The sequence below is a fragment of the Akebia trifoliata genome, chromosome 11, assembly GCF_017979445.1.
Source record: "Akebia trifoliata isolate Shusen 1 chromosome 11, ASM1797944v1, whole genome shotgun sequence".
Taxonomy (NCBI): Eukaryota; Viridiplantae; Streptophyta; class Magnoliopsida; order Ranunculales; family Lardizabalaceae; genus Akebia; species Akebia trifoliata.
The window spans coordinates 4,113,946-4,139,470 of record NC_141385.1 but is presented as its reverse complement, the minus strand read 5'-3'; the positions used below and the strand labels follow the sequence as shown (position 1 = coordinate 4,139,470).

At 34.7% G+C, this 25,525-nt stretch overlaps 3 protein-coding genes and 2 pseudogenes across 3 annotated transcripts; 1 reads left to right on the top strand and 4 right to left on the bottom strand.

The window, feature by feature from the left end:
* Positions 1 to 8,514: 8,514 nt before the first annotated feature.
* Positions 8,515 to 9,666, bottom strand: LOC147390445 (Protein kinase superfamily protein). Its single transcript, XM_086458467.1, has one exon. The coding sequence runs from the start codon at positions 9,664 to 9,666 to the stop codon at positions 8,668 to 8,670; it is 999 nt and encodes a 332-aa protein (XP_086314593.1). The 3' UTR covers positions 8,515 to 8,667.
* Positions 9,667 to 12,070: 2,404 nt separating this feature from the next.
* LOC147390444 (protein DMP4 pseudogene) lies at positions 12,071 to 12,794 on the top strand (annotated as a pseudogene).
* Positions 12,795 to 12,909: 115 nt separating this feature from the next.
* LOC147390443 (uncharacterized) lies at positions 12,910 to 16,215 on the bottom strand (annotated as a pseudogene).
* Positions 16,216 to 18,208: 1,993 nt separating this feature from the next.
* LOC147390442 (DNAJ heat shock family protein) lies at positions 18,209 to 21,525 on the bottom strand. Its single transcript, XM_086458921.1, has 3 exons — positions 21,118 to 21,525; positions 20,200 to 20,615; positions 18,209 to 18,814 (listed from the first exon to the last, which is right to left on the bottom strand). Exons 1-3 carry the CDS (start codon positions 21,280 to 21,282, stop codon positions 18,376 to 18,378), a joined length of 1,020 nt encoding a protein of 339 aa, XP_086315047.1. The 5' UTR covers positions 21,283 to 21,525; the 3' UTR covers positions 18,209 to 18,375.
* Positions 21,526 to 22,966: 1,441 nt separating this feature from the next.
* On the bottom strand, positions 22,967 to 24,977 carry LOC147390441 (taximin). The gene is made up of 2 exons (XM_086459974.1): positions 24,865 to 24,977; positions 22,967 to 23,504 (listed from the first exon to the last, which is right to left on the bottom strand). Exons 1-2 carry the CDS (start codon positions 24,960 to 24,962, stop codon positions 23,381 to 23,383), a joined length of 222 nt encoding a protein of 73 aa, XP_086316100.1. The 5' UTR covers positions 24,963 to 24,977; the 3' UTR covers positions 22,967 to 23,380.
* Between the last annotated feature and the right edge of the window lie 548 nt (positions 24,978 to 25,525).

The following is a 25,525-nucleotide window of genomic DNA, read 5'->3' as shown; positions in this document are numbered from 1 at the left end:
AGTCGGTTTAAGCTTTAAAGCCAAATTTGATTTGTAAACTAAAAAGTATATATAAAATAAATGTATTTTTACCAAAGCCCTCTGAGGTTTGGTGAATAACATTTGAGTACTCCTTTACTTCAAACATAACCCAACCATGGTCTTTTTTTTTTTTTTTTTTTTTGTGGCAATCGGGCATCCTGTAGACAATGGATCGAGACCTCATCTAGGTTTTTCCTAGTTTATAGATCATGGTCTTGTCCAAGCAACATCACACACACCAGGTAAGTGAGAGTGCTCCTCGCAATAATAATAAAAACTATTGTTAATATCTTTTAAATGTTAGGATAAAATTGTTGATTTATTTGAAAAATATCTATACTTTTTCCTGAAAATAATCAAACTGAACTCTTGTTTCAGGGTAAGCCAATAAACATTTATTTTTTTTCATTGATGTAAAAAGAGTACAACAATATATAATATCAAGTAATAAGTCAAATTGTACTGATAAATATTTTTTTATTATAATAAAGGTTTTTTTTTTTTTTTTGGGCAAGAGGTTGAAGGTAGGGTGAGGCTAGCCTAACTACCTTTGTAAGTAGTTGTGCCCACATGGATTGTCACCTCGGCAAAATAGCACCACAACTTTCTTGACCTCATCCTCAAGATATCAATTTTGGTTTTTTTGGGAAAAAAATTCAAAAAAACAAAATAGTCTTTTTCATTTGATCGAAGGCTTTGTACACCGAACTCCAAAAGTAAAAGTTAAAATGAATTTTTTTTTTTTTTTTTTTTTTGAAGTTGTTAAAATGTGTTATCTACAATCCACCCTCTTGGGCGTGGCATCGAACAATGTTTTTGGATGTCACATGGATGGTTGGAGAGGAAACTTTCCTTACATAGCAAGGAAAGTATTTTTCTTTGAGGATAATGGTATTTCATATATATTAGTCTTTATGAAAGTCAAGCTCAAAAGGGTATATAACATTAGTTTGAAAATATAAGGGATTTCACAATTATTCACCAAAACTTGGAGGGTGTGTATGTAAACTACCCTAAAAAAACAAATTATTAAAATGAAAAAACTAAATAAAGCAACCAAAGATCAAAGAAAGAAAAAAGGGTTGAGTGGAGATGAGGCAACCTGATTGGTTGCAGACGTTTCACCACCCTACCCTTTTGAGAGAGAGAGAGAGGGATTTTCTTTTGTGTATTTATATGCCTTTGGAGACACTCTACGGTGACATTCGACCTTCAAACCTCTAGCTCTTTGTATATGCTGCATGTTGGAATAAGATTAGACGCTGTGTACTAGGAGTAGGGTAACTTACCCAACACTCCAACAACAAAAATACATTGAAAGCTTTGATCCTGTACAACTGGGAGTTGTTAGCTATTCCAGGTAAGGGTTGATGCGACGAGTCACAATCTTTTAGTAGAACTAAGCCCATTCGATTTGGTGGACCATCATAAAAATAAGCTCCATTGATGCTTTCTAGCCAATAGATTCAACCCACAAACCTGTAATAAATCATGCATCAATGGGACTGATCATTGTTCTGAAGGTCCACTTTATCCGTGGTCAAAGGTTGTGCCATGTGGCATGTTAAATAGACCTGGAGTTGGATTGCTAACTGAACCACCTGCTGTAGCAAATCTATTTTTATTTACCCATACCAGAATTATGGACCTTGTATGCCATATGGGTTGGCAATCTCAACACAACCCATGAACACGACTCAAAAACTATACGAAATTAATGAATGTGAGTCAAACTTAATTGGGTTTGAGTCATAATAATGTCAACCCGTCTAACACGAATATTAAATGGGTGGGATGAGGGTTGTGGGTGTTAACACACTTAACCTATTTTGACACATTTAGTTATTTTGTCATTATATCAACAATTATTTAAGAATTTTTTAAATTATTCATTTTTTTTTTTTAGAATTTCCTAAAACTTTTTCATAATATAATTTTTTTTTCAAATTCTATAAAATATAAAAAGGCGTTTTAAGATATTTTTAAAGTAATTAATAAATGGTTAAGTTTTAGTTTGGAAAAGAAAAAACACTTTTCTTGTTAAGTTATTTATTTATATTTATAATTTTCTACTATATTTTTTTTCATTGAAACCTAGAGGTATGTAGTGTTCGATTCCTAATATAAGCAAATGACTATTAAAAAGATTTAAGATCTTAGTAAAACTGGTATGCCTCATGTGATAATGAAATACATTTTGCTTTACCAATAATAATAGTAAAAATGATAATAATATTGAAAAACACTTCCTTACTATGTAAGAAATTTTTTTTGGCCACATCACCTTTTGGCATCCAAAAACATGATCTGATGCCATAGGTTGTAAAGGACAAAATTCTATGAATTTTGAAAAAAAAATTCAAAAGAAAATTATTTTCACTATTGAACTTAGTTTACAGTTATTATTGTGACATTATTTTTAATAATGGTATTTTTTGGGGGGTTAAGCATATATACATATATATATATATATATATATATATATATATATATATATATGGGTTGGGTTTGGGTTTAAGTTTTTACTACAATTATAAAATGGGTAGGGTTTGGATTTGGTAAATTTTCATAATACTCTTACCTCAACACGACCCATTGCCATCTCTTAGAATGCCCAGGAGTTGAGTAGGTACATAGATCTTTTTTTTTTAGACTAATGAATAAAAGACACGATGAAACATATGTGGCTGACGCGGCAAATGCACAGAACCATAGATCTTTTTCCTTGTGTATCTCGAAGAAAACATATATGGTTATGTGTTGTTGCCATGTTAATCGTGTACAAACCACGTACGTTTTAGCATGTCCATTGATTATGACTCTTTTCTTCAAGATACACAAAAAGAAAATCAATGGTTCTGTACAAACATCTACGTCAACAAGTGAAATTCGAGTGACTTTTTTTTAAGTCAATTTATCATTAGTCCATTTCTATAGCACCGTATGGAAGGCTTTCATCGTCACAAATGGTTGAATGGTTAGTAATACATCAAAAATCATCTTTACTAGAACCTCGGTTGGTTCAATGATAATTTCAAACCAATAAGCAATTAATGCCTGTAGGTCGTGAATTTGATACCTAGTATGAGCATTAATTCATCATAGGCCACCTCGTGAGGTTGCTACTTGGTGCGTGTGATATGCGGACCGGGCATTGCACATGCCCCAAGACTAATCTTTGGACATGATCATGGCCTATACTAGACAAAACCTAGATACGGGCCCAATCCGTTGTTTACAGGGATACCCGATTATAAAAAAGGGTGCTTATAATCTGACTTGAGCACGTGGCAATTAAATTGACTTATCTAATGTGATAAGTTTGGGAACTGTACATGTGCTCTCCTCGGGATACATAAATATGGTTCCATATAAAAAGATGTAATTTTGTATCCTGAGGAGAGCACATCTACAATTTTCGAGCCTACCATGTCAGGTAAGTCAATTGAGTATGCCATGTGCCTTAGTCAAATTATCACGACTCTATCAACAAAATATCAAAAATCATCTTTACGGGTGATTTCTACCAGTTGATTCCCATTGTGATCTCTATTGACATTAGGCTATGAAAGGATTCTAAGCCATGATAAGGAACGGTGGAATCCAACAGCCTCAAATCACAAGTAGAATTATTATGGTTTGCAGGTGGGCCAAACATTTATGAGACAATAGGCCGGTTAGCTCATGCCACGTGGCTCATGTGCAACATGACTTCCTACAAGGCTCCCTTAACACACTGTTTACAAAGAATTGTCATCTTTTCCTTAAGGATGATGCCGAAGTAACATTAAAATATACATCGATTGTACATTTGATGTGGTGAAGCACACAATCAAATATATTTTTCATCAAGATACGAGTGCAATGCATTTATAATTTATGTGCGCACCACCACATCAAAATGTCAGAATCAATGTACATTTCAATGTTACGTCAACAAGACTCTTTCCTTAAATGTATAACACTCTATTTCGAAGAAAAACATCTATTGGTTTATGCACACCACAATGTTATATAGGAAGTCAATTTAACATTGAGTAATGCTCTAGTGACTTCCTACCACACTGGGTTGACCTGGAGGCGTGCACATAATCATCATAGATGCGTTTTCTCAAAATTCAGCTCAGTTTCAAATACAGTATGGTAGGAAGCCACTGTAGAAGAGACTATAATTTTAGGTTTAATTTGGCAGCAATGTCTAGCAAACATGGATTCTACATTCTAATTAAAAAATCAATTTCCATAATCTAATTCCAATAAAATCTAAAATGAGAATCTGAAATCAACAATCCAGACCAAACGATCCTTAGCATTGGGGGGGGGAAGTTACCCAACACCTGCCGTATGGACTTATTTATTAACTTCGTATGAACTGATGGACAGAGTCAAGATCCGAAATGTGGAGTCGTCTTCAGCCGTAAAAGCATAGACGGCGGACATCAAATGAAAGATACAGGCTTCGTCCTGACTTCTCCTAGGATATCTTAGCAAACAAGTAACGCCGACTAATTATTTATTGGATTTTGTTAACGTGTGCACGTTAACAAAATCCAATAAATACACATTTGGAATAAGTATTTAAGGGTATTTTGATAATAATTATTTTTTGATATTTTCAGAATAAATTGCAAATTTCAAAGTATATTTATCGTATTTTAACATGTACTCTAAGGGCATATGTTAACAAGACCCTTATTTTATGGATAATGCCAAAGTAACATCAAAATGTACATTTTGCAAGACATTTCTGACATGTATGTATCAGAATCATCGATGTTTTCATTGAAATCCCACTCATATTTAGATAAAAAGCATTTATAATTCTAACACACATCCACGTTAAAAATGTATATTTCAAATCCAACTTTGAAATAAACAATCTAATTCAAATTTCGAAGGAATCTTTTTTATCATAAGACATGTGGTATTTTGAATTTATTTCATGTTCTTATATTTTTATAAAAGATTGAAATATCTCTTTATAAAAAGAATCACATGTAATCTAATGGAGAAGATTTCTTCAAAATTTTGAAGCGGATTAACGTATGAAAGTTTTTTCCGTACATGTTACTAGATTTCTAAAAAGCTAACAAATTATTATAGGGTCCTTGCTTTAACGTGTGCAATTTAGGGGTTTTTGCCTTTTTAGGATTTGTGCATTTGTCTAGCAGTTGCTAAAATTGGAAACTTTTGTTTAAACTTCTGTTTAAGTTTTAAAAAGTAAAGCAACTGGTCCTGCTAAGTCGGTTAAGAATTTCGTCAAGCTGTGCTCTACTTTTACACTGTCGAACCCTTCTCATTTAATAATATAGATTCTATTGGAACAGAAATTTTACTTATAACCATTGTTAATCTTTAGAATGGTGTGTTATAAATAAAAATTGGTGTGCCAATAGAAACTCTCTTTAATAAAGTGGAAAATTTGTATCTAGGAATTTAATTCGCTATTCTAAAATTTAGCGCTTTAGTTGACAGGATTTTTCTTATAAAATAGGAAAGTAGAAAAAATGTTGACTCATATTTTCTTACTCTCCCATGTGGCATACTCAAAATACTCTTCTGATGTAGAATGTGCCAGAACCATAGATCTTTTGTCTTGAGATACACATATGCACATCAACTACACATATTTATGGAGATGTGCAGATGTGTATCCAAGGAAAAAAAATATATATTTCAATCTGCCACGTCAAGAGATTATGCCATGTGGGGAGTCAAATTATCACAACTCTTGGCTTGATGGACAATATAGCAAGAAAATTAAAGCGGCAAATTTGTTTCCTCAAATTTTATTCTATATTTTTTGAAATTTTAGGAGTTTGCATTTCATGGGTGAAAATCCAAAGAAAATGAAATGTATGATCATGATTCATGCTAGGAGGTAACTGATTATTTACATCGTGAGCCATTCTAGCGATGGTTTGTCTTCTTGGAATGAGAGATTAAACTTTTGTTTTAATAGTAAATAGAAAATGTTCAAAGTCTAATTGTAATGAGAAGATATTCGCCCAGGAATTCTTAGGGAAATAGATTTTTAAGAAAAATAAAATAATCCTTATATCCCAACCATTAATTGCCATTTATCATTGGACCTTAGAAAAGTCCTATAGGATATAATCAAGTGTTAATTCAAGCTTTTAAAAAAAATCGAATGGTGGAACACAATTTGATCGGCCAACCCCAATTTTAATGATATAATGTAATCAAGTGGTAATATAACATTGTTATGTAACTTTGTAAGATCAATTACTTGTGTAAATAACGGTTATTATGAAATTAAAATGATCCAATTATGAATCATTGTCGTTGGATTTTGTATTTTAACGGTTGGGATTTTGTGAAGGTAAAGTCAATGGATGATGATTTCGTATTGGGTTTTATGTTTGAGATACCTAGATATGATGATGATGATGGCCATGATGGCACCATACATGCAAGCTTGAAGAATCTTAAAGGGAAAGATGAAAGTAATGAAGAACATGTCCAATTTGGGCCACTATGGGGTGTGTTGGACTAGTTTGGTCCATGTTCGACATTGAACTCATATCTTATTAGAGAGGAAGTCAATCTTAGTTGGATTATCGATCATTTGAGAAACATTTTGTTGATTAATCTCTCCTCATGTGGGTTTGGGGATAGCCAAAAAATGCACTCTTTTGGGGCCCATTAGCTCATGGACGTATGGCCCAACATTGGTGAATAAATTTACCAAAAAAATCAGCTTGGTCGGAGTTCCCTAGCCATTATATTCAAATGAGAAGGCCAGACTATTCGAGCTTATCAACGGGTCCAAGTGGTCCACCATAGTTTCTTGGACTTATATATGGGCTCAAGAAATAGATCAATAAATTATGTTCAACATCCCCAAGTAATTTATAACCATCGTTATGTTTTCCATTCATCTCAGCCATCTTCTGATCCAGAACTTCAAAAAATCCATAAAAATATGAAGAAATCGTTTATTTATTATATGAACATGTTTTTGATAATAGAAGATGCAGCTTTTGACAAAATGAATTAAAAGAATAAGATTAATACTTGAGACAAGGATTTCACGATGGTGATTAGTTTATTATTATATATCTAAAGATTTACGAGAAACAAAAAGATTATTATACAAATTGAACTACATTCATTTGTCGAAACCTCCATCTACAAAAAATAAGGGCTCTTTAGTTTGGAATCTAAAATATGGTTCTTGCCCATAATCCCATTCTAAAATCTGATGTTATGTTTGATTCAGATAATAAAATGACACCTTTTACCCTTAGGTGCACGATATTTCATATTACGATTGTACACAAAAAAAGGATTCTAATTCTAAAATAAATTTCGAAAAATAATAATTGAGATTTCTTATTCTGAAAATCAGTTTCTATAATGTGATTCTAAAAATCCATGGATCTAACAATGTGAACCCGACACTCTATTCAAATTGGAGTTTCACTTCCTGTAAAATCATTCATTGGCCAAAATTAATTTGTTTAAGCTGCAAAGATGGCATTTAAGTCTGCTTACATTCAAGAAAGTCCTAAAATGAACTTAACCCTAAGTCACTTTATAATTCCTCTATTCAAACAAGAGTTAAATCCAATCCTTATAACAGCACATATTAGTAAAAATTGAAAATTTTCCACATAAACCAACTTTGACCACCAATCTCATCCAGTGGGTCAACCTTGACTTTCAACTCTGTGGATCTTCATTGATTTTCTACCAAACCCACATTGACAATATATGACAAAGCTTGTATGAACTTCATTCCTCTTCATTACTCATGATGAATAAGTAAGCTTAGTTTACAATTCAAGATAAGGATCATCTTAATCAATTTTTGTGTGTGGATAAATTAGGCTTGAACCCACCACATATTATTCGACTACCATTAATTATGGTCAATAGATTTAATAGTTTGTGGCCATTTCTTAACCACAGATAATTATCTCTTATGTGTACTGACGTTAACAGATTCTTAACTCTATCCTCAATTTGCCATTGGTAACAAAACTTACACTACATTATACATAATTAGGGTCAAGGATTAACATATTGGCCTCAAAACGACAGTTTAATAGGAAAAAAGATAATATTTTTATGATAAATTTCAACCACGATGACAAAGACGACAATGATAATGATAATGATATTGAGAGTACTATGATACATTGGGGCTTCCTCGATGCCCCAATCAAGATGGACTTTGGTCATCCAAAAATGAACACCAAAGGTTATAAAAGTAATTCAATGATTCAGACATGATTAGTCAATTGGAACATATATTACACAAAAGAAGACAATACGTATAAGTAATTAATTAAACTTGGCCCACCATCACCACCGCTAAAAGATACCCATTTGACACGAAAACAAAACTTTCAATTTCCACCCATAGACAAGTCACCGGCCATACTTTCCACTTTATGTGGGGAAGAATTAGATATCTCTACTAAATAACAAACCATGATCTTTTCGGATTCGTGAACCATCACATGAATCTGGAAGCATAATTTTTTATAGAAAACTTGTGATTGTGGTACAATGTTTAATTATGTGCCAAGATCATCAATTACACATCAAATAAATCTAGTAGTTCTCAAGTCTCTATCCCCTATAACCCATCTTAGAGGTAAACCCATTGTTCAAAATTTAAAGTTCCATCTCTAAATTGTTCAAAATAGCTGCCACTTGAACAATTGAAGGCCTGTTTTTTCTAGTATTGCTAACACAAGACGAAGCAACCTTAGCTAATCTAACGAGAGGTTTTATAACTAAAGGAGCTTGAACCCTAGTGTCCAAAAGCTCAACCACCCTCATATCCCTGATCAAAGGCAAAGCCCATTCAACAAGCAACCCTTCTTCACACCTTCGACCACTCAAAAGCTCTAACAAAACAACCCCAAACCCATAAACATCACTTTCCTTACAAACTCCCCCTTTATCAACCCAATACTCCCTATCTACATATCCTACAAGGCCTTTTCTCTCTTGTGGTGCTAAAAAGGATAAGCCATAATCACTAATTCTAGCACAAAATTTCACATCTAATAATATATTAGAAGACTTGATGCACCCATGGACAATAGAAGGTGCTATGCCTTCATGCAAATACTCGATACCCCTGGCCGCCTCAGTTGCGATCTTCAAGCGGTGCTGCCAGTCTAGAATTGGTGCACCAATGGAATTTTGATGTAGGTAGAAATCCAAGCTCCCCATGCCCATGAACTCCATTAAGATAATTCTCTCTCCTGGGGCTTCCGAGTACCCGATGATGGGCACCACATGTGGATGGTCGGCTAACGATAGTGACTTGATTATCAATGAGAACCCAAAACCAGCATTGCTTAATACAAACCGTGGGTTAATCCGTTTTACGGCAATTACTTCCCCACTTGGCAATATAGCAGCATAAACAGTTCCTAGACGACCCGTACCAATAATTCGTCGATGGTTGAATCCATCAATGGCAACATCGATGTCTACTAAGGCGTAGGGACGGGCACAAAGTTTGGCGGGGGGATTTTCTTCCGACTCCACTGGTTTCTTCCGACAAATGACGATGATGATGAGACCGATAAGTAAAGCAGCGAGAGCGGTGGAAACAAGTCCCACGACGACATCAGAAACGATAGTGCTAGTATGATTCATGTTAGAGACCTTCCTTTCTGTCCTTCAATGGTGCTTTAAATGGAAAATGGGCTTAAATTAGAGATTGGGAGAAAGCTGGTTGAAAGGGAAAGGTATGAGTAAAAAGATGGTATCTCTTATTCTCTTAATGTGTACGTTTTCACTTTGAAATTTTTGGTGGATTGGTAAGAAAGTTGGACTTCTAGTTTATAGGTTTAGTAAGTTTAGTTGGCTGCCTCTCTATCCAAAAAAAGAAAAAGATAAAATAAAATAAACTCTATAAAAATATATAATACTTTAGCAATTATTATATCATCATCAAGCAATACCTGAATGTTTCAACGAAGTTTCTCTTACGTTAGGTAGAAGTTCCATATGAAGTAGGTAGTGAAAAACAAAACACAAGCTCTCATAAGGCCCATAGTGAGCATAGCCATCCTAAATTTAAACAACCAACCAAACAAATAAATAAATAATTTATAAAATTATATGATCAAAGATTTATATTTGTATATTTTTTTTTTACTAAGCAAGCAAGATTAATTGTTTCTAATGAATTGGTTAAGGCAGATTTCTAACCCAAGTTGTGATATCAAGTTGAAGGATATGGACCATTCATTTAAACTGATTATTGAAGACAACTATGAATCTAGTTTATTAATAATATTAGGATGAAATGATTTTTTTTCTATGAACAGTGGTTTTCTAACTGACACACACCCTCTGATGTGGCATGTGCTAGAATCATAGTCTTTCCCCGGGATACATAACTGCACATATTTATGGGGATTAGAATTGTGTATCCCGAGGGAAAAATCTATGATTCTAACTCATGCCATGTCAGAGGGGGCATCAGAAAATCACGACTCTTGTTCTAATGATGATCTACATTTTGTGAATACCTCATTAATTACATGGTTGGCCCAAAAAATTTGTTTATATATATATATATTATTCCGAATTTTAACCATGTCAAAAGTACTTCTAGGAGCATCTACATAATATCTATGGATCAAGATAGACCAATTTTATTTAGATTCATGTCTTCTATTATTGAAAGTGTGTTCGTATCTACTTTTATATTATTTTGGGTTTGCTTTTCGTTTCGTTCGACAATAGGCCAAAAATCAACCAAATTATATATTTATAGGCATTGAAGTTCAATAACTTTTCATCCACAATTTCTAACCATTGGATTTGAGCAGTTGTTTAGGATACTCAATGATGACTGAGAGAGACCAAAAACCACACCTTTCCTCTTCTAAAGCTACAAGACACAACTAAAAACCAAAGTTCTCGTAGAAAAACCAAATCCAGATCAACACCCATCAATTACATCTCATTGTAACAGAATACATATCAAAACTCAAAACAACCAAGATTGCTGATTCTATACTTCAAGGAAATGGTTTCTAACCCTACCCTGGTCCCCTTTGCATACCACGTGGCGGAGGCTTTAGGGCCCACTAGCTCATGAATGCCAGTCCCACCCATTGATATCCAATCAACAAATCAGCCAATAGATGATGTTCTATAGCCGTTGGACTCAGACCTTTCCCCTAAGCTATTGTAGATTGAATATATGATGATGGTCGTCACAGTGACAAAGTGGAGGTTCGCAAATAATTCAGCAATATAAAGCTCCAGAAAAATCAAGGAAAGTCGGGAAAGTATTGGATAAATTTAAAAGAAAAAATAATTTTTGAAGTATAAAAAATGTAAAAAATAAATATTTCATATATTAAAATCATAAAATAAAAAATAATAATCTTAGATTTAAAATAATAATAATAATAATGATAACAATAATCAACTAAATTATGAGGAATCATGATTTTTTGAAAAATTTTAACAATCTTTCAAAAAGAATTTGATTTAATCGATAAATATGAAAATCATATTTCTTGCAACCGGATTCTCCGAGATGGAATCAATTGCCATGTGATACGGAGCCGCCACTCTTACAATTTTGACTCTTTATCGATCTCTTTTGACCTCAACTCTTTGGTCGTGCAATTTTTGGGTGCACAAAAATATTTAGTCACGTCTTTTTTTAAAAAAAATGGCAGATTTTTGTCAGTATGATTGTGGTGATGATGATGATGATGAGCTAAGTTACACAAGGGTCACGTAAGCTTCTTGCACAAAGAAGTGATCCTTATTTTTTGCCTTTCCAAACCTCCACCTTAACAAAACATGCAAATAGAAAACTAATCCCACCTGGCTCCTTGTACCCGTTACTTTCCCTCCTCAAATTCCATCAGTTTTCTGTTTCTTACAACCTTTCTTCTCTTCTCCTCCAGCTCAGACTCATCTCTCATTCTACTACTTAAAGACACATAGATCCCTAACTACAAATATGCAAATAAACGCCTACAGAGAGATCAAAAACAAAGAAAATAGGAGATCATAGAAAAAGTGGGTCATGGAGATTAAGGTTGAAGGTGAAGAATCAACCAATCGCAATCAACAACGGCAACCCCTCTTGGGAGATCAACAAATAACCGACACAAAACCACGTACTCCTATACAGAAGACCATCAAGAAGACGTTTAAGGGCACGGCTCATTTGGCCAATCTCCTCCCCACAGGAACGGTGCTCTCATTTCAACTTATATCTCCCGTCTTCACAAATGAAGGTCAATGCGACACTGTTAGCCGGTACATGACACAAGGTTTAGTGGCTCTCTGTGGTATCTCATGTCTTCTAGTGTGCTTCACAGATAGCTTTAGGAATGAAAAGGGGAAGGTTTATTATGGGTTGGCGACATTCCGAGGGTTGTGGGTCATTGATGGGTCTGCCACCATTGCACCAGAGCTTAAAGAGAAATATCGGTTGAAGTGCATTGATTTCTTACATGCTTTCATGTCAGTATTGGTGTTTGTAGTGGTCGTGTCGTTTGATCAAAATGTGGTGAAATGTTTATACCCAACACCGTCAGAAGAGACTAAGCAGCTTCTTATGTCATTGCCAATTGGCATTGGTGTCATCAGCAGTATGTTGTTTATGGTTTTCCCAACTAAGCGCCATGGAATTGGCTTCCCACTCTCTACCCATTAGTGCTCTTTTCTTTCTATGGGAATTGGTTGTATAACCATGTATTCATACATAATGTCATTATGTCCTCGGTGAACAATCTTTGATTGAATGGTGATAATTTCTCTGATCTGCAGACATAAATATAACATTGATCATTACAATAGATGATATAGATTCAGCACAATAAATCATACTCAAACTTTTCTTACAAACAAACAATATGAGAGATTATAGTCTCAGTACATTTCTATGAAACTATTTTCCAAATTAATTTCAAGTGAAAAAAAGAAGTCATGGCACAATATCTCCCCACCATACACATCAGATATAGATTCGCAGCCCATTCTCAAATCTAACAGAAAGTGAATCTATTTGGCGAATGTATATTCCTGGCCCTTTGATAGATATATTTCCATGCCAATAACTTTAGATGTGGCACATATGTTCGATTAGATGGAAACCCGGGATCCTCACCTATAGTAAGTCAATCCACGTCGATTGATTCATTTAGATGGATCTTTTGGGGGAACTATCCAACAGTGGACCTTTTAGTTTTCCTTTGGTTGGGAAGCTGGATTTTAACCTCAAGAATTGAAAGTTACATTACAAGTATGTCAACCCACTAACCTTATACTAGACTCTTACAAATGTGACAGCCTTAACTTCTAGAATAGAACCCTGAACTTGGAGAACTTAACACTTAAAATAATTGAGTAATCTAGAGGAGAGCGTACTCTATAGGTTACCACTGACACTTGAGTTGCCACATGTACACAAGCCAAGATTCATATGAAGACCTTATGCCCTGGGCTCAACAAACTTGCTCATCAGTTCAACCTGTACCAACTCGGCAGTTCCCGCATCTTCCATCGACCCCATAATTCACTCACAACAGCATTCCATGTGACCTCATCAGGGACACACCCTTCGAGCACCATTTCATTAACAATCCGAGCAGCTTTGTGCACATCTCCTTTCTTACAAAAACCACTCACAAGAGAATTAAAGGTCTCACCATTGATTGAGATACCTCGGGTACGCATGCTTAGGTAAACTTGAAAGGCTCTGTTCAGATCACTGTTGGTACAAAGTCCTTAGACTACAATATTATGAATCTTGACATGAAGAGTCCATGTCATACGATTAGGTGAGACTCCACCAAGGGGCATCTCATCAAGGAAGTTTGCGGCCTCTTAGAACCTAGAGGAATCACATAGACTTTCTATGATCTTACCATACAACCCCGCATCAGGTTTCAAGCTTTGAAGCTTCATTCTATCAAGAATCTCTACTCCTTGAAGCTTTCCTTCTTTACATAGTCCTTTAATTAAAGTGCTATAAGTTATTGTGTTGGGTGAATGACGTTTACCGATCATCTTTTCGAGTAGCTCCATGGCTTGTGAAGATCGCCCACCTTGGAAGAGACCCCTCCATTAAAGAACTAAAGTAACCACATTGGGTTCAATACCTTTGCTACTCATCTCTTCGAACAATTCCATAGCTTCATCCAAATTGTTGGACAGACATAGACCATGAATCAAAGATGTGTATGTAACAACTGTTGGAGTACAACCCTTAGTTTCCATTTCTTTGAATATCTCTTTTGCTTCATTAATCATCCCAAATTTGCAAAACCCACTAATCAAAGTACCATAAGTATAAGAATCAGGAATACACCATGATGGGGCATCTTTCTAAAAACTTGAAGAGCAGCATCCATGGTCCCCTTGTTCATGCATAAAGCCTTGATCAAAACATTGAGCGAAGCAACACTTGGAGGAATACCCACTTCTCTCATATACTTGTAAAACTTTAGAGCCATCTTCAATTGGTTTTCGGCAACAAGAATGGCAAAGACTGTGATATAAGATTTTTGGGTGGGCTCACACAGGAACTCCTTCATCTGATGGAAAATTCTGAGGGCTTCCAATGGCCTGTGGACCCGCCCATAGGCTCTACAAATAGAGAGAAATACGTCTTCCGTGAAGTTACATTTCTCTTCCTTCATCCTATTGAAGAGCTCCTCAGCTGATTTGAATTGGTTTGTGGAAGCTAATCCGGAGATCATGAGACTAAAGGTGATGTGATCATGCTGGAAGCCATTAGTGTACTTGGCTGTTGCTGCATCAAATATGAAAACAGCTTTCTGGATGTTCCTTTCTGCCTGTATCAGCTGCTGGACTTGGGAGGATGTGATTTGTTTTGACCATTTAATCAGTGTCTTGTTGCCCATTATATATATGAAAAAAAAAATCTTCTTTTGCAGACCACGCTTTCTTTAAAGACAACTGTGGGTAGTTGTAACAGTAAATTTCAGGAAATTCTACAATGTAAGTAGCCTTCTTTGTTTAGAATCAACTTCGGGATAAAATTCCACCATGAGTTTCCATTGGTTGACTAGAAAAGTTTGTGTTTAATTGAATTTAAAAAGCATCTAGTCCTGAAGCAGAGCCAATGCACGTGTTGGAACTACCAACAGTAACCACAGCCCTTTATAGGCTGCAAATAACTTTTAGAGAGGTCATTAATGATTTATATACATATTAAGAAAGAAAGAAATCAAGAGTAGTTCAAGTAATGCGAAGAAACTTCCTTTTAAGTGTGCACACTTATATTGCAAAAATTATAAAAACATAAAACAATGAAATACCAAAAAAAAAAAAAAAAAGGAGGGAATTAAAACATATCATTTTACAATCGTATAGAATGTTGGGGATTCAATTACAGATCAAGAAAACAATATAATCGACATATAATTGCACACACCAGAAAAATATGCGAATAGGCTATCATACAAAATTCTTGGAGACTAACTTCAAATTTTTTCAATTTTGATAAGAAATATAATGTGAGAAGATTTTATCTTTTTCTATTTAATTAGTTGGCTATAAACATGAATTTGAGGCTTCGAAACTTAAAGGGACAACACTAAATTTTTCAATATCTTCTCTTCTAGAAAGAGGTACCTTTAGACTATCCTTCCTTCAGTCATTGCTTGAGGTCTCTGGAAAGAGTGCAATACTAGAGTGTTCTAGAGTAAGGAGAGCTCACCTCTCACTGTGATTTTGGAGATATTGGGGTTAGTCATCAAAGATTTTGTTTTCAATTGGGAAACCATTTGTGACTCATAGCCCCCCCTTTGGGCATGTATCTTTCTTTTCCTTTGTTCTTTCTTTTGCTTTTGGCCTGTTTGTTTTTTGGTCTTGCTATTTGGGGGCTATCTCAGCCACCTTTTCTCTTTTTTTATCAACATAAAATTTTATATTTATCAAAAAAAAAAAAAAAATTTCCAAAAAAAATTGGTATTTGGGAAAAATCGATATTTAAATCAAGAATAATGCTGAAGTGACCTCAGGCTGGAACCTCATATAACACTTCTTGATGTGAAAGTGTATAGGATCCATAGATGTTTTTCATCGAGATATGAGTGAAAAAAGTATCTATGGTTCCTATCCACTTTCACGTCAAGAAGTGTGATATGAGGTTTCAGCCTGAGGTCAATCCAGCACGACTCTTAAATCAACCTATCAGACCAAAAATAAATCACACCTAGAATAGAATTGTCTTAAACACTTTGTGAAAGGAAAAAAAATAAAAAATAAAAAACAGGCTCTTTTGGGAATCAGAAAAAAGAGTTCTCTTAGACACTTTATCAAACATTAGCATGAAAACTATATTAGAGCAACTTTTATCAGAATAATCACATATAAAGAATCATATGTTCACTCTCAGTCCTTAATACGTAAATTCAACAGAAACCCAACACCAACTTCAAAGAGAAAAGCACTCTACTTCCATTAAATTCGGTAATTGAGATGTATTACACAAAAACATATATTTCTTAACATATATCGACCTTACAGACCAAAAATAGAGGACACCCATAGTACAAATTCGAAAAAAAAAAAAAAAAAGAGTGAGAAGAAACAATTATGAATTCTGGATAAGTACAATTCGAGAATTACAAATACAAAAAAAAGTTTCAGTTGGGCATCAGGAAAAAAAAAACACGTCTGTTAGACATTTTATCAAACATTTGGCTATAAAAGAGCGTATACCTTCATCAGATGAACAACATTAAAGAGTCCAAAGTTCAATCTTAACCCATAATATAGAAATTTAACAGCAGTCCAAGACCACTCACGAAGAGAAAATTCTCTCTCTCCTGCCGTTTACAGTTTTTAGAATCAGTGAGGTAGGTTTGAGCCTTAGAGCAGATCTTTACAAGGGAGTCAATCGGACAGATCAGCCCAGTTCTAATCGGTACTCAATATCCTAGACAAGGCCCGGCCCACTAATGGTTGGGAGTTGTGACAGATAATAAAAAAAAGTCGTGCCGAAGAAACCATGGTCTCAGGCTGGAACCTCGTATGGCACTTACGTGAAAGTGTATGGGAACTCCAGATACAAAGCAAAAATCAATGGCAAAGACTGGTCCTGCCTGCAAGTATTCGAGCATAATTATTAGGATTGGATTAGACTAGAAATCCAATCCGTCCTAATTCAATAATGTTGGATCTGAATCGACGATTTATATTCCAATAAGATTTGGATCCCATTATATTAATTCTAACCAACCATATCCCGATCCAATAAGGATTGGATCGGATAAAATGTGAGCAATGCATATATTATATTATACATTTTGTTTCAATATGTGAAGGTTATTTAGTTTTGTACATCCAACTGTTATTGGATCTGGTTTGGATCCTAACATTGAGATCCAATAAAAAATAACTTCAAATCAATTCTAGATCCAGTCCTTATCTTATTATAGGTACCAAATCAACCCTGATCCAATCTGAAAAAATGGGATGGCCAAGACCTGATTTCAAACATATTTTTTCTTTTAATAAATGAAAATACTGATAATATAAATAAAATTCTAAATAATGCTCAAGTTAACTTAAAATTGAACCTCATATTGCACATCTTGATAATGCTTGACTTGTATCTTGATGAAAATCATTTATAGTTTCTATAAACACTTTATATGGAGTCGTGCTGGAATGACCTCATAGCACAAGTCAGGTGTGGATGTGCAATGTGAGATCCCATCTTGAGGTCACTTCAAGATTATTCTTTTATTAATCGTGTTGGAGTAACTTTGAAATTGACATCGTTTGAGACATTAGTGTGCATATAGAACCATTGGATCTTCTTCTTCGCATCCCGATGAAAAGTACCTACCGTTCTAGAGTCACACCCACATCAGCAATGTCCCATTCGATGTCGATGTCAATTTCGATGTTACTTCAGCATTTTCCTTCTTTTAGTAATTGATGGGCCGAAACCAATTACTAAAGGGGCCTAGTAACACAATCAAACCCAGTCCACAACCACACCAAACGAAAGCCGGCCCGTTGACAGCCCTACATTTGATGTCATCCATTGTGAACCGTCCAAGCTACAGACAAACTCATTTGTGTACCATTGGTACCTTCCACATGAAACAGACACACAAACACACACACACACACACACACACACACACACACAAAAACAAACAATAATTTGCAGTAATTTATGGTGACAATTAATCTCAATTGCAGATAAATTGCATGTAAATATATGAATACATGAAGCTACATTTTTCCAACCATTATCTATATCTCAACTCTCATCTATCATTCAAACTTAAACGGAAGCTCACTAATTACAAACTTTTCAAGAGCAGACCAACATATAACTCAAGGAGCCAACAATCTCTTAATTCCGACTTTCTGCTCAGAAGTAAGCCTCGTCGGAAACTTTATGTTGAACTTGATTCTCAAATTACCCTTCCTTGAAGGATCTTTTTGTATCGGCATCCCCTCATTTGGCACAACCTCCTCATAATTGGGATGAATCACATTGTTGATGGGAATAGTAAGGTTCCTACCATCAAGTGTTGTGAGTTTAACGGTGTAGCCTGTGAGGGCTTCAACCAACGATATCTTCTGTGTGACAACCAGATCGTTCCCGTCCCTAGTGAACACATTATGTGGTTTTTCATCGACGATAAAGATAAGATCTGCAGGGGTAACATTTGGTTGCTCATTTCCTTTCTCTGAAAATGTGATCTTCGTTCCCTTCTTCCAACCTGGCTTGATGTCAATAGTTAGAATCTCTTCCACCGGTAAGGTTTTCCTGCAAACATAGAGGAGGCAGATAAGTAATTATTGGTGCCAAGAAATGGTTGTATTCTAAACTAAATGAAAGACCTTAATTGAAACGAAACATCAAGATGAAAAACATAAGAATCCGTCAATCATCCTTTCCTCCATGCCGAGAATTGATGATCTTGTATTCTTTTGTAAGAACAAAAAGAATAGAGAAGCATCATAAATTCAAATCTCAACATATACTATTAAATCAAAACTTCATACACATCGACCACCATCAAAGACACCAAAATCTTAAGAGAGACGGACTTCTAGACCCCAGAGAACACTAGCGGCTTTCCACAAACCCTCAAAATGATCCTAATTTGAAATGGAAATCCATCATAAGAGACCATACATTCATAAGCTCATCAACACTTACATGGTGTTTCCTAGCCATAACAATCTGACGTATAGTCCTAGTCATCAAATGATCAGTCCTGCTCTTCAACATAGTTGATTGGACTGAACAGAACTCAACTTATAAACCTAGTAACTGATCACTAATTGAATTTTTCCACCCTTGTAAAACCCCTAGGAAAGCTAAAACAAAATAGCAAGTTCTGTTGAGTTTAATTCCACTTTGGACACTTGTTGCCTTGTCTCTCTCCCTATAAGCTCCTGGGCCTCTCCGCTCTTTGCCAATTGGTTTTGAGTTGGACCAACAAATTTATCATTGTTTCAGAGCAGGCCTTTCTCTCCTCCACGTCCCCTAGTTCGTATCTCCCCGTGCTTTGGCCCAGTCCGACATAGGACACTCATTGCCTTGTCTCTCTCCTTACAAGCTCTTGGGCCTCTCCCCTCATTGCCAATTAGTTTTTAAGTTGGACCCCAAATTTATCAAGTTTGACTCTCAAAGATATAGCCCCCTTACACACTAATCTGTTATAAACTACTATACGGTTGTTGAATTGTTTTTTAGAATAAATTAACAAAGAGCTTATCCATGAACATCAAGACAGTAGGCTCTTCTAAAACCAGGTGGCTTCTGCAATCTCTAGCTGAAACCCAAAGTTCCCTTTTCTGCAATCAATTCTATCGAAGAAAAAGGAGCAGGAAAAATTGGTAGAATAAAACTACCCGGGAATACCCCATATTCGGTGCAATTTGTTACCTTGCATTTTGAGTTCCCTAGCTTACTAAATTGAATTACTGATGAGAATGCAAGATGTCGTAAAACCATAACCTCTAAAATCAATCAAAGAAGCAAACCCATTAATCAATTTGATTAACAAGAAAAACCCATAACTAACTTTGATAAAAATAAAAATTTAAACCCATTGCTCAATTTCATCAAACAGACTTAAGTCACATAAGCCATTAATCAAGCTACCCAAAATATTAAAGAAGGAAAAATGAAGAAGTACTCACCCACTTATATCAGAAATTTCCCTGGAGATCTTCATCTTCTTGGTAGTCCCCTTATAAAGCTCTTCAAGGCTACATGGCAACAAACGCTCTATTGGAGCAGCTTTATGAGGCACCTGACTTACAGGCACCTCCCCAAACGATCCAAAGATATCATCCCCAAACATCCCATTTGAGAACCTCGAACCACCCCTCATGCCACCGCCGCCCATCCTTCCAAAAGGGCTAGAGTTCCCGAAGAATTCAGCAAAAATATCATCCGCATTTCTCGGATTAAATCTAAATACTGTCGGCCCGTCTCCACTTTGGAAGAAGGTAGTTCCATCAGGACCTCCTGCACCTGGTGGAGGCACTTGACCTTTAAGCCCCTCTTCACCGTACTGATCATAGATTGCTCTCTTCTGGGGATCACTAAGAACCTAACCAAAATTGAGAAAACAAAGAAACCCAGATTAGATTTCAGAAAAAAGTCCATATTTCTGTATTTTTCTGAGATCATGGGTAGCTTTAAATAGACTTCATACACAGAAAACAAAGAACCCCAAATGGGGGGAAAAAAGGAAAAAAAAAAAAAAAAGATTTTGGTATGATGGATAACCTTAACAAGGATATATTTACAGAAAAATAAAGTATTGGATGATGGGTAGCCTAATAAGAAACATAAATTGAAGAAAACAAATAAGCCCAGATGCTAAGATGATAATTGAGATCATCATAAATAGGTTTTATAGGGAGAAAAACAGAGAAACCCTACGAGTATAACAATATTTTGGGATGATGGGTGATCTTCAAAAGGACATAATTTGAGATGATGGGTAGTCTCATAAAGGAACAAATTGAGTAAAATCAAACAATTCCAGAGTCTATAATGAAATTTTAGATTGATGGGTAGCAAGGAAAAATAGATAGAGAATTCCTCACCTCATAGGCTTCAGAAATCTGTTTGAACTTGGCTTCAGCTTCTTTCTTGTTATTGGGATTCTTATCAGGGTGCCATTTCATGGCAAGCTTTCTATAAGCTTTCTTGAGATCATCATCTTTGGCATTCTTGTCAACTTTTAATATGCTGTAGTAATCCACTCCCATCTCTTGTGCTCCTCTTCTTCAAACACTTGGCTTCTGTTGTTTAAATTGTTGGTGGTACAATTGTGCTTGCTAATTGGTGTTGTAGTTATGGTTGAGGTGATAATGTTGGTGGCAGTCTTATATTTAGATTTGAGAGAGAACCAATAATGGAGAGGGAAGAGATGTCTCTGGAAGGAATTGAAGGGTGTAGAAAGTTCCAGGAGGCTCCAGAGTCTGCTAATCTTCAAACTTACACACCTTTTCACTATTCTTGAAAAAGTAAGGGTGTGTTTGACACATTTTTACAAGTTACCGTTACTTGTCACATAATTAAGGATGCGTCTTGGCTCCTTACGGAAAAACGTTTTTTGAGTTAATCGGTTTATATAACTGCACTTCGATATTTCACAAAATCCCATATGATCAATTGCACGAAATCTATGAAAGGTAAATTTTGTAAATTGAGGATATATTCAATACATGAAATTTTGTGTGATTGATCAATGCAAGATTCTGTAAAATTCTGAATTGACTTTTTATTGAATAAAAAGATTTTTGGTGTTTAGTATATTAAGTTGAGAAATGGTGAACTCCCCCGTATAGTAGACCCTCAAAAATCATTTCGGAGCCGGATGAGAGTTTGGTGTGACTCGCCCTTCATATTCCTTTAGAAGTGGCTTAAATCCGAAAGGTCAAAAGTAAAAACTGCCCAAAAATAACATTTGAGTTCTAGCTTACGAGGGAACTGATGAATTACATCAATTTTATTTATTTATTTATTTGATAAAATAGCCATTCGTTTTTTTTTAAATTTATAATGATTAAAATATCCATAATGATCAGACTGTGCAAAAATTTTACTGTAACGAAAAAAATATCCCCAAGAGTCATTTTTCACCATAGGCCCACAGATTTTGGAAGTACTTCTAGATCTTATTGAAGATATCTTAGATTCTTACAAACGAGCCATTCGTTATCAGTAATTACTAGAAAACAATTTTAAATTGAAAGTTTCCGAAGATTTTGGGTGTTCGGCTTCACATTAAAAATACCAAAATACTTGTATTCTTGATTTGATTATAATAAGACAGCAATTAATAAATTAAGTGAAATTTCAGGTGAACTTAGGGTAAGAAGGATTGTCAAATTAACCTATTGGATTGCACATTAAGCATTACTTGTCTCCTCAATAAGTGAGATTATTGGATTCCAATAAACAATTATTATTAACATTTTGTTGGGATTGAAAAAAATGAAGATAAGAGAAGAGAAAGGAATCAGTTTTCTCTCCATTTATCTTCTTTGGGACGTTACGTGACGAAAGAAGAGAAAGACAATAAAGAAAAATTATTCAATTTTGTTTTCTCCAAATTGAAAAAATTTGAAGAGAAAATAGAACAAATTACTTCCTATTATTTTATTTTCTCTCTTATCTATCTAAATAGGGTGGAGAGAAAATTGCTTTACGAGAAGACATTATCAGTGCCAAATCAAAGTGTGGGCAGACACTATAATTAAATGTATATCAGTTTTAAAAGTTGGGGCGACCACAAAAATCATAATCATACTATCGGCTGCTCCTACCAAACATGGATAAAAACTTACCATGAAGATAGAAAAAAATTCTCAGAAATTGCAAATAGCATGAAAAATCTGAGGAAATTCAAAAAATAGTGAGCAAACAACACTTATTAAAATTGGTGAAATTCAATCAACGAAGATTTTTTACTTCCCATTTACAAAAAGATTAAACAGCTATGGGATTTATAAAAAGGGTCAGGATCCATAGACACATGAAAAGGAAACTCATATGTTCGCACACAATCCCAACCATGTATGTGCAAGATCCAACGGTTCAGATAAAATAAATATCCCAAGAATATTTTACGGATCTCTAAGATAAATCTTAACCATTGGATCTCGCACATACACAAGTGGGATTGTGTGCAAACATATATGAGTTTACCTTCGTGAGTCTATGGATCCCAACTCTAATAAAATTAAAAGAATCTCCAAATTTTCTAAATCTCTTACACCCAACATACTTGAATGGTGGATTGAAGTCTAATCACAAACTAATCAACCAAAAAATCAAGAACCATAGAAACAATGGTCGACATCAACAAGGGATCTGATCGATGAACCATCTAATAACTTCAACTGGAAGGTTCACAACGGACAGGGCGAAATTTGCAATTCCAGTGCAACATATGCAACAAGGGCACAAACAACTCAACATAGACCTGCCATACCAAATAAAAGAAGTTATTTAAAGACAACATCAAACCTTGAAAAGGAAATTTGCAATCTTGTCATGATGATTTAGCGGCATTTGGTTTTGATTCTAGAATCTAATTCTTGCCCATAATCCAATTCTAGAATCTGATTTTATGCTAAGTTTAAATCATAAAAATGATTCGATCCCATTATCAAAATCAGAAATAGTAGAGACATGGTCGGTTAGAGACTAGATTTGAATTTTATATTCTAAAATTAAAATCAGTTTTAAGATTCATTGTCGGCAAACGAGACTCTGTATTTTGGAAATCAAATTTTATAATCTGATTTAAACAATACAAATCACAATATATTATTATCCATGGGAACTCAAAATAAAAGTGCTCATGAAATAAGTGGTGACATTTCCTTATACAAATTTATCCTATTAAGGGCCTACTTGGTATACCTGCAAAACACCGCAAATTTTTTAAAAGTTTTGTGCTGCAGTTCTGGGGTCACCAAATTTGGAAAACTTTTGCAGTGATTTTTATTGGGAAAAAATCCTTGTCGAAATTTTTAGGATTGCAGGGAATCCCCTTTCAAGCGAATATGATTATCTTAGGAAAATGGCTCTAGGAAAATAAATTCTATAGAAAAATGAATTTCCCCGTTTTGATTGCACCTAGGAAAATCTCAAATATGGAGTTGGTTTTAAATTTTGGGGGTGGTGGTAATTGTGAGAAAATAAAATTGGGAGACTGGAAAAACTTTTATTTTTTATTTTTTTGTTGTTGAGGATGAAAATTTGATTTGGGCAGGAACATGCACAATCATAAACTTAAAAATTGTATTTTCTACGAAAATTAATTTTTTTCTACCCATTTCAACATGCAATCATATAAATCTTTATGAAAAACAAGGGGCACAACCATCCAAATAAAAAAAAAGGTGAGTGTACACAAAAATTTAACCATGCACCTAATGACAAAAAATTACTGGTAGCGCACACAAATTACGATGTTGTATACTTGGACGAGGGCAACCAAGCAGGAGCAGATTTATATTGGGGGCACTTGCCCCCACAAAAAATTTTGATGTCTATGAGTATAGTTGAATTATTGCGATAAATAAGAACAGATAAGAAAATCCATCATTATTGCCCCCACAAAATTATGTTTTCTATCGGGTTGCCCCCACAAATTTTTATGCCAATTTGCAACTGTTCAGGTTGCTTTTAAGAATCAGAAAATATATGAAATAAATAAAATGACTTTTTTTTTACAATAGAAAATAAACGAAAAACATTGTGATGATGATGATAATGATAATGAGATAATAGTAATAAAAGAAAAGAAAGGGGAAAATGAGAAACTAGTTAATTACCCAATTGCCCATACAACAGTTGCAACGAGAGATAAAACCAATGCAAGAACAGCGAAGGGCAATCCCACCAAGAAACCCAAAGGTCTGCAATTCTCCATATCTTTGCTTCTCTCTTTTTCCCTTTACGTATACTTTAATTTGAATGGTTTAGATTTGGTTTTCTTTTTCTAGGCTTTTGATAGAGCGAGAGAGAAGAGGAAGTTATAACTGCCTTTATTTAGCCAATCAGCAAGACTAATATGACCACAGTGGCAAAAAAAAATTTAAACTGACACAACTACCCTTTAAGAACACATTTGTTTTAAGGATAAATGTGGGTCATTTAGGAATTTAAAAATAAATTGGCTATTTTCTATTCTAACCTTAAAAATGTTGAGCCTATCGAAATGATTTGAGCTTGATTTTTGTTAGGATTGTCGATGGATCAAATTAGGGTGGATTTGGTACTGATCTAATAAGGATCGGATTTGAGACTGGTCCGATAAGTATCGGATCAAGTTTTTATTGGATCTCAATATTAAGATTCAAATCTGATCCATTAACATTTGGATTGAGTCCGAATGAAGTCAAATCCAATTTTATATACAAAATATAAATAAATTCTACATATATCTCACCAAATATATAATATAATTTATATACTTTCCAACATATTATCTAA

Excerpts from the sequence above, each read along its gene's own strand:
- LOC147390445 (XM_086458467.1), bottom strand. The coding sequence starts at position 9,666 with ATGAATCATACTAGCACTATCGTTTCTGATGTCGTCGTGGGACTTGTT.
- LOC147390442 (XM_086458921.1), bottom strand. The coding sequence starts at position 21,282 with ATGGGAGTGGATTACTACAGCATATTAAAAGTTGACAAGAATGCCAAA. Across the intron at positions 20,616-21,117 it reads AGATTTCTGAAGCCTATGAG|GTTCTTAGTGATCCCCAGAA; the intron begins GTGAGGAATTCT and ends AATTTTGGTTAG. Across the intron at positions 18,815-20,199 it reads GAAATTTCTGATATAAGTGG|GAAAACCTTACCGGTGGAAG; the intron begins GTGAGTACTTCT and ends CTATGTTTGCAG.
- LOC147390441 (XM_086459974.1), bottom strand. The coding sequence starts at position 24,962 with ATGGAGAATTGCAGACCTTTGGGTTTCTTGGTGGGATTGCCCTTCGCT. Across the intron at positions 23,505-24,864 it reads ACTGTTGTATGGGCAATTGG|GTCTATGTTGAGTTGTTTGT; the intron begins GTAATTAACTAG and ends TTGGTATGGCAG.